A 9,607-nucleotide genomic window follows, 5' to 3' on the forward strand; every position below is an offset into this window, starting at 1 on the left:
ATTTCTAGCCAAAAGCACTGCCATCGTTTTACAACCTTTCTGTTCGCATATACTGCCGACGTGATTTTCCTTGATGGTTTCCTTTATTTTTAAGAGCGGAACTTAGCCGGTTATTGTTAGTTCACTGTATTTTCTGCGCACCGGTTAATGCTGGTTAAGCATTTAACGGGACAGCACAGTGTGTTGACACTCCTGAAAGAATACAAGAAAGTTGACTCCGTCACACATCGGTCTCCACTGCTTTGAGATGCACGGAATTATGCTTGGCACTTTCTGTGCCGTTGCCTTTGGATTTCTGCCTCAAGCACAGGGACTCTTTCAAACCCTCCTCCATCTCCAGGTATTCAGACTTATTGCCCAAAGACGAGGAGCTGCGGAACTTTTTCAGCAAGTTTGTCGGGAGGTAAGAGCAGCTGGCAGTCTGCGCAACCTGAGACTGTTCCTCGTTCTCCGTCTCCCGGTGGTAGAAGTAGTTGAAGTTGGAAACGATGACGGGCACCGGCAAGGCGATGGTCAGCACGCCGGCGATGGCGCAGAGGGAGCCCACGATTTTGCCACCCACGGTGATGGGCTTCATGTCCCCGTAGCCCACCGTGGTCATGGTGACCACGGCCCACCAGAAGGCGTCCGGGATGCTGGTGAACTGAGACTTGGGGTCGTCGGCCTCGGCGAAGTAGACGGCGCTGGAGAACAGGATGACCCCGATGAAGAGGAAGAAGATGAGCAAGCCCAGCTCCCTCATGCTGGCCCGCAACGTGTGGCCCAGAATCTGCAGGCCCTTCGAGTGGCGGGACAGCTTGAAGATGCGGAAGACACGCACCAGGCGGATGGTGCGCAGGATGGCGAACGACATGGCCTGCTGGCCGTTGCCTTGCTGCTGAGCCAGGTCGGTGCCCAGGGTGATGAAGTAAGGCAGGATGGAGACGATGTCGATCATGTTCATGATGTTCCTGAAGAAGGCCGGCTTGCTGGGGCAGGCGAAGAAGCGCACCAGCAGCTCGAAGGAGAACCAGACGATGCACACCGTCTCCACGATGAAGAAGGGGTCGCTGAAGGTGCTGGCCAGTTGCCAGGACTTGGTGCCGTTGGTGCCAGCCCCGGCCTCCGGGAAGTCCCTGTCGTCGCGGAACTCGGGCAAAGTCTCCAGGCAGAAGATGACGATGGAGATGAGGATGACCAGCACCGAGACGATGGCGATGCCCCGGGCGGGACTCGAGCTCTCGGGGTACTCGAAGAGCAGCCAGACCTGGCGCTTGAACTCGTCCTCGGGCAGCGGCTTATCCTCCTCCTTGACGAAGCCCTCCTCCTCGCGGAACTTCAGCATGGCCTCGTCGCCCAGCTCGTAGAACTTGATCTCCTCCGAGAAGATGTCGAAGGGCACGTTGACGGGTCGCTTCAGCCGGCCCCCGGACTGATAGTAGTAGAGGATGGCGTCGAAGCTGGGTCGGTTCCGGTCGAAGAAGTACTCGTTCCTCAGCGGGTCGAAGTAGCACATCCTCCGGCCCGGGTCGCCCAGCAGCGTGTCCGGGAACTGGCCCAGGGTCTTCACCTGGGTCTCGAAGCGCAGCCCCGACACGTTGATGACCACCCGCTCGCAGCAGCCGTACTCGCCGCACGCCGAGCCGTAGCTGTCCCGCGGCGGCTGCTGCTCGGCCACCGAGGACGTCTCGTCGCCGTCCATGTCGCGGTGCAAGCGGCGGTCGCGGTGCGCCTGATGGCGTCGGCAACCGTCCTCCTCCTCCTCTCCTCCCGCCTCCCCTTCTCCCCCCTCCTCCTCGTGCGGGGCCAACAGGAGCCGCGAGCCGCCGTTGCCCTGGCGACCCCGCTTGTCCTCCTCCCCCCCCGCCGCCGCGCGCCGGCCGCCACCGTTCCTCTGCTGCCGTCCGCCGTGACTGGCATCGGCGCGCGCCGAACTCCGGCTCCCGCCACCAGCTCCAGTCGAACCAGCGGCCGAGTTGCCATGGCGATCGCTCCTCCTCTCCCCAGCGCGCGCCTGACAGTTGCCGCCGCCGCTGGTGTGGGCGGGCTCGCGGCTGCCCGCCGCGTGCTGGCTGCTGATGCTGGCGGCGGCGCGCGAGCTGGCCAGGCGTTCCCTCCGCTGGGCGTAGCCATAAGGCGGGTGGCTGTTGCACCCACCGCCATCCACGCTCACCATTGCCGCCTCCATCTTCTTTTGCCAATGGAGCCAGCCTCAACGCTGCAAAAAAGCGCCTCTTTCCTTTGCCGCTTCTCTTTTTGGTGGGTGGGTTGGTTGGGGAAAAGATCAAGAGCGGCTCAGCACTTTCGAGTATGTCCCATGCACAGGCTCTGCAAAACAAAAAAAAGGTTGCCACTAATCATTACATTCTGTCACACCCAGTATGTATTTAAAATATGCATATTCATTGACGTACAGTAATCTCGCCATCCAAATAAAACCAATGATCCCATTATTAAGGATTATTATTATCATTATTATAACATCATTGTTAGGCCACAACTTGAGTACTGTGTGCAGTTCCAATCACCTCATTACAGAAAGGATGTAATTGCACTAGAGAGGGTACAGAGGAGATTTACCAGGATGTTGCCAGGACTGGAAAAATGCAGCCCATGAGGAAAGATTGGATAGGCTGGGGTTGTTCTCCTTGGAACGGAGAAGGCTGAGGTGAGATCTGATTGAAATGTACAACATTTTGAGGGGCCTGGATAGAGTGGCGGTGAAGAGTCTATTCGCCTTAGCAGAGAGGTCAGTGACTGAGGGGGCATAGATTTATAGTGATAGGTAGAAAAATTATAGGGGAGTTGAGGAAAAACTTTTTCACCCAGAGGGTGATGAAGGTCTGGAACTCACTGCCTGAAAGGGTAGTTGAGACAGAGATCCTCAACTCATTCAAAAGGAGTCTGGATATGCACCTCAAGTGCTGCAAGCTGCAGGGCTACGGACCAAATGCTGAAAGGTGGGATTAGAATAAGTAGATCGTTTTTTGGCCCGCACAGACACAATGGGCCAAGTGGCCTCTTTCTGTGCCTTTAACTTTCTATGATTTCTATAATCCTTCTATTGAATTCCATATATATATGTGGAAATACAGAGATGAATAATATTAACACATTAATGTAACGGAGTCTTTTACTTCCCTGATTTCATTACAGTTTAGAAAAAAAACGCTGCTATATTATTTTTAAATCAGGTGCAGCCACTTCCTTTTCTATGGTTTCGTTATTAAGGTGAGGAATTGAACTTCAGTTCTAACTGTTCCACGGCTGTTGTCAAGAAGTAGTCTTCTGCAGAGTGTTGATGCAAAGTAATTTCGTGTCTCCCTCACGCCCTGGCTATTATAATGTTGTTCGTGCAGGAACCCACCTAGCCTTTTTCCATAACAAGCACGACAGCATCTAAGCGAGAGGCAATGCTGGAACGAGGGGGCTCAATTATTTAAGTTGTTCAGACGCTACCAATATAGAGCTGCAAAAAATTAACCCGGCAAACCCGTCAGGCAAACAACATAATATCAACAATCATTTATTTTCAATAGAAACAATATTAATTGCTTATTTCAAACTAAACCAACGGGGCAAATGTAATTCTATGTGCATGTGAAATATAGGACACAAACGAGATTGATTAGTCTGTATGTGCACAGCAGAGAACCGGCAATTGCAGACTGTCTCATAACCACAATTATATTTCTGTTCCGATGGGTTTGCTTTATTACCATAGACGAGTCGTTGTAATGCAAACACTTTGAATCCAAAATAGCACCTTTATGCAGGTGCATTAGAACATAAAATGAATCATATGGAATAAGGCCAACATAACGATACTTACGATTTATCCTTGATAAATAAAATGAAGATTCAAGTTGTGTCTGCAACCCATGGCGTTTATAGATTCTGTTAGTCACTCTCCAGTCTGCTCTGCTTGTGACAGGATTACTGTATCACGATTAACAGGACCAGAACTAGCGGTTACAGCTATTCCATTTTGACCACTTGATCAAATGCGTCCTAACCGATTTTGCTCTGCCCCGAGTGAAATCACAAAAGACAAGATTTCTGTAAAGAGAAGCAAAGAGTTGTATTTTTGTGCACACCGCCGTGAAAAAATAACGAAGGAACATCATCCGTGCCTTTCTAGCCTAATATGTGATTAAAACGATGACAGGTTTTTGATAATTTCCCTCAAATCGAGGTAAAACTGCAGTTGCTGATATAATCATTCGGATGAAGCTTTCCGGAATCAATTTCATATTGGCTTTTCCTACAATATAGTATTTTCTTTCGAGATTTATCCGCTTTAAGTCAAAACACCTATATTTAATAATGCAGTTTTAGACATTAGTTATTACTACATTTATATACGTCTTACTGTTGTTGCCTTCAACTCCAATTGTGCTGTGCATTGTGAAGGGCAAAACAAAGTGCTTTTTAGTGAGTCACCTCGTACATAACAGCCTTATATCCTCCCTTAGTGGTTGGAATAGAAATTGCAGTTTATTTGACATCTCGGTCATATAACTTTACAATTAGCCACAGCAGTTACACAACATAGTGGTATAAATATCTACATGTGTGTCTATTTGTAATTCTAAGAGTAAAACCAAACAATAACCAATGCAAAGTTAGTTTCCCCCAATGACAAATCGAATTAATGCTTTTGTACTGTTGGACAAAGCAAGCTTTGTCTAAAACATACCTGAAATTTGTGACATTAATTATTGAGGGTGCAGCAACAAGTTTTAAAATATAATACACAGCATCAAATTGCCAAGTGAATTTAAATGGAAATGGAATTCTTACTGTCCAGTATTTGAATTGTAAATCTGCAAATATTAAAACAATTCTAATGTCTAGGGTGTTAATTTTATTTCATCATAATGCTGTCTTCGTGACATAAAATTGTCCAATTAATTAGCTTATTCACTTGAAATTAATATTAGTGGTGAATAGCACATTTATAGATGTGGTCAGCCTGCAACCTAAGGGTATGCAGGCAGAGACGGAATGAGTGATCACCAGGCAGTCAAGAGGACCAGACAAGTAGTGCAGGAGTCCCCTGAGTGCATCTCACTTGTTGCAGACTGGCACATTCTAAGGTCTAGGACTATGTGCCTAGGGATGCACTAAATCTTGGGGCAGCTGTCGCAAAGGCTCAATGGGGAAAGGCCACTGTGTAAGGCCCAACTGCCAGAGTATACCAAGGGGCTAGAATCCATGTAACCATTCCCCCCCCACACCCCCACCCCCACCGCAACCCCCAGGCTGTATGCACCAGAGAATGTTTGACGTGCAATGTAAATGTATATTGTAAATATAACCTATAAATGCAAGTATTGGGAGGTACTTCATAAACTGCATTGAAATAAACTGATCTGTATGGCACTTTATGTAATGTCAATTTGAACTGTTATGTAATGTATTTTTACAAATGTTATGAATAAAGTAAATTTTTGGGGAAAAAAGCATCTCACTCGCCAACCATTCTGAATACTGGTGAGAGTGATGGTTCCTCGGGGTGTGCAGCTACAGCCTAGTCCATGGCGCCATGGCTGGCTCAGCTTTACTGGGAGTGGGGACAGGAGGAAGACTGGAAAAGCAGTAATGAAAGGGGATTCAATAGTTAGGGGAACAGACAGCATTTTTACGGCCACAGACATGAATCCAGGATGGTATGTTGCCTCCCTGGTGTCAGGTTCAAAGATGGATCTGAGTGGCTGCAGAGCACTCTGAGGGAGAAGGGTGAAAAGCCAGTGGCTATGGTCCAAATCAGTACCAACGACATAGATAGAAAGAGGAATATGGTCCTTCAGGCAGAGTTTAGGGAGTTAGGAAGTAAACTAGCAAGCAAGACCTCAAAGGTAGTAATCTCCGGATTACTCCTGGTAACATGTGGAAGTGAGTATAGAAATAGGAGGACAGAGCAGATGGGGGAATATGTGGCTGAAGAGATGGTGCAAGAATGAAGGCTTTAGATTCCTGGGACATTGGGACCAGTTCTGGGGGAGATGGGACCTGTACAGTCCGGATGGGTTGCACCTGAACAGAGCCAGGACAAATGTCCTTGCGGGGCATTTTGCTCCAGCTATTTGAGAGGGTTTAAACTAACTTGGCAGGGGTGTGGAAACCAGGAGGTAATAATAGAGAGGAAAACCAAGGTGCACAGAGAACTGGAAAAGACAGCACTAGTTGGAAATAGTAAGATATTAGTTGTGGTCAGAGTAAGAAGGAATGTAATAAGATCTAAATTAGGTTTATTGTGCATTTACGTGAATGCACGGAATGTGGCAAATAGGGTAGGTGAGCTGAAGATGCAGATAGCCAGGTGGCAATATGATGTTGTGACAATAATGGATGCCTGGCTCAAAAAAGGGCAGGCCTGTGTAGTAAATATTCCTGGATACAAGGTGTTCAGGAAAGGTAGGCAAGGAATGAAAGGAGGAAAGGGTAGCAGTATTGATTCAGGAGAACATTATAGTGCCAGAGAGGGAGGATGTCCTAGAGGCGTCAAGGACAGAAGCTATTTGTTTAGAGCTAAGAAACAGTAGATGTATCTTTACATTGCTAAGTGTATTCTATAGGCCACCAACTAATCAGAAAGATATAGAGGAACAAATTTGCAAGGAAATTACAGAGGAGCAAGAATTATACAGCAGTGATAATGGGGGACTTTAATTATCCTAATATAGACTAGGATAGCAATAGTGTAAAGGGCCGAGGTGGGATGATTTTCTAAAGTGTGTTGAAGAGAATTTTTTGGATCATTATGTTTTCAGCCCAATGAGAAAGGAGGCATTGCTGAATCTGGTTCTGGGGAATGAGATGGGTCAAGTGGATCAAGTGTCAGTAAGGGAAGACTTAGGGGACACTGATCATAGTATTCAGAGGTTTAGGTTAGCTGTGGCAAAGGATAAGAGGCAATCCAAGATAAAAATTATTAATTGTGGGAGAGCCAACTTCAATGGGATGAGAACAGATTTGGCCCAGCTAAATTGGAATCAAAGATTGGCTGCAAAAACTGTAATGAAACAATGGTCTGCCTTTAAACAGGAGATCATGTACAGTCAAGGTACATCTCCATGAGGAGGAATGGTAGAGAAAACAAATCTAGAGCTCCCTGGATGAAGAAAATGATAGACAGTAAAATGAAGCTGAAAAGGGGTATGTACGACAGATGTCGGGTGGATAATACAAGTGAGAACCAGGCTGAATATAAACAATTCGGAGAAGAAGTGTAAAAGCAAATAAGAGAAGCAAAGAGAGTAAGAGAAGAGACTGGCAGCTAACATGAAAGGGAATCCAAAAGTCTTCTATAAGCATATAAATCGCAAAAAGGTAAAAGGTTACTAAGAAAAAGGAGCTCATGACATTGGGGGTAACATATCAAGTTGGTTCGAGGATTGGTTAGCTAAGAGGAAACAGAGACTAGGCATAAATGGGTCATTTTCAGGTTGGCAAGATATGATGAGTAGAATGCCACAGGGATCATTGCTGGGACCTCAACTATTTACAATTTATATAAATGACTTGGATGAAGGGACCAAATATATGGTTGCTAAATTTGCTGATGACACAAAGGTAGGTAGGAAAGTAAATTGTGAAGAGGACAGAAGGAGACTGCAAAGGGATATAGATAGGTTAAGTGAGTGGGCAAAAATGTGGCAAATGGAATATAATGTGGGAAAATGTGAACTTATCCACTTTGGCAGGAAGAATAGTAAAGCAGCATATTATTTAAAGTTTTGGTCTCCTTATTTAAGAACGCATATAAATATGTTAAAGGCAGTTCAGAGAAGGTTCACTTGACTGATACCTGGGATGGGGGGGTTATCTTATGAAGAAAGGTTAGACAGATTGGGTCCGTTTGGAGTTTAGAAGAATGAGAGGTGATCTTATTGAAACATATAAGATCTTGAGGGGACTTGGCAGGGTGGATGCTGAAAGAATGTTTCCCCTTGTGGGAGAGAGTAGAACTAGGGGACACAGTTTAAAAATAAGGGGTCACCCACTTAAGGCGGAGATGAGGAGAAATTTTTCTTCTCAGAGGGTTGTGAGCCTTTAGAACTCTCCTTCCCAGAGAACAGTGGAGGCAGGGTCTTTGAATATTTTTGAATAACGAGAGTCAAAGGGTATCAGGAGATCGGGAGTAGGCAGGAAAGTGGAGTTGGGACCATAATCAGATCAGCCATGACCTTATTAAATGGCAGAGCAGGCTCGAAGGGGCTGAATGGCCTACTCCTGCTCTTAATTTGCATGTTTGTATGTAAAAAGGTGGTAAAAGGAGGAGCGGGGCCGATTAGGCACCTAAATGGGGGTTTATGCATGCAGACAGTGGGCATAGCTGAGGTACTAAATGAATACTTTGCATCTGCCTTTACCAAGGATGAAGATGCTGCCAAAGTCATAGCGAAACAGGAGGTAGTTGAGACTCTGGATGGGCTCAAGATTGATAAAGAGGAAATATTAGATAGGCTGCCTGTACTAAAAGTTGATAAGTCACCAGGACCGGATAAAATGCATCCAAGAATACTGAGGGAAGTAAAGGTGGAAATTGTAGACCATAATCTTCTAATCCTCCTTAGGTACAGGGGTGATGCCAGAGAACTGAAGAATTGCAAATATTACATTCTTGTTCAAAAAGGGTGTAAGGATAAGCCCAGCAACTACAGGCTAGTCAGTTTAACCTCAGTGGTGGGAAAGCTTTTAGAAACGATAATTCAGGACAAAATTAATAGTCACTTGGAAAAATGTGAATTAATTAAGAAAGCCAGCGCAGATTAGTTAAGTGCAAATCACGTTTAACTAACATGTTTGAGTTATTTGATAAGGTAATAGAAAGGGTTGATGAGGATAATGCAGTTGATATGGTGTACATGGACTTCCAAAAGGCATCTGATAGAGTGCCACATAACAGGCTTGTCAGCAAAATTAAAGTTCACAGAATCAAAGGGACAGTGGTTGCATGGATACAAAATTGACTGAGTGACAGGAAACAGAGAGTACTGGTGAACAGTTGTTTTTTGGACTGGAGGAAGGTGTAGAGTGGGGTTCCCAGGTGACACTGTTCGGACGCCGGATTTTCTTGATATATATTAATGGATTACACTTGGGTGTACAGGACACAATTTCAAAATTTGCGGATGACACAAAACTTGGAAGTATTGTGGACTGTGAGGAAGATAGTGATAAACTTCAAAAGGACATAGACAGGTTGGTGGAATGGGTGGACAAGTGGCAGATAAAATTTAATGGAGAGAAGTGTGAAGGGATTCATTTTGGTATAAAGAACGAGGAGCAATATAAAATAATTCTAAAAGGGGTGTAGGAGCAGAGGGACCTGGGGGTAAATCATTGAAGGTGGCAGGGCAGATTGAGAAAGAAATTCATAAAGCATACAGACTCCTGGGCTTTATAAAAAGGGGCATAGAGAACAAAAGCAAGGAAGTTGTTATAGACCTGTATAAAACACTGGTTCCACCTCAACTGGAGTATTGTGTCCATTTCTGGGCACCACACTTCAGGAAAGATGTGAAGGCGTTAGAGAGGGTGCAGAAATGATACATGAGAATGGTTCCAGGGATGAGGAATTTCAGTTACATGGATAGATTGAAGAAACTGGGGCTGTTCT

General features: G+C 45.7%; 1 protein-coding gene across 1 annotated transcript; it reads right to left on the reverse strand.

Moving 5' to 3' along the window:
- Positions 1-220: 220 nt before the first annotated feature.
- kcna4 (potassium voltage-gated channel, shaker-related subfamily, member 4) lies at positions 221-2,167 on the reverse strand. Its single transcript, XM_068045870.1, has one exon. The coding sequence runs from the start codon at positions 2,165-2,167 to the stop codon at positions 221-223; it is 1,947 nt and encodes a 648-aa protein (XP_067901971.1).
- Between the last annotated feature and the right edge of the window lie 7,440 nt (positions 2,168-9,607).

This window comes from Heterodontus francisci, chromosome 14 (genome assembly GCF_036365525.1).
Source record: "Heterodontus francisci isolate sHetFra1 chromosome 14, sHetFra1.hap1, whole genome shotgun sequence".
Classification (NCBI taxonomy): Eukaryota; Metazoa; Chordata; class Chondrichthyes; order Heterodontiformes; family Heterodontidae; genus Heterodontus; species Heterodontus francisci.

Coding starts and splice junctions, on each gene's coding strand:
- kcna4 (XM_068045870.1), bottom strand. CDS start 2,167: ATGGAGGCGGCAATGGTGAGCGTGGATGGCGGTGGGTGCAACAGCCAC.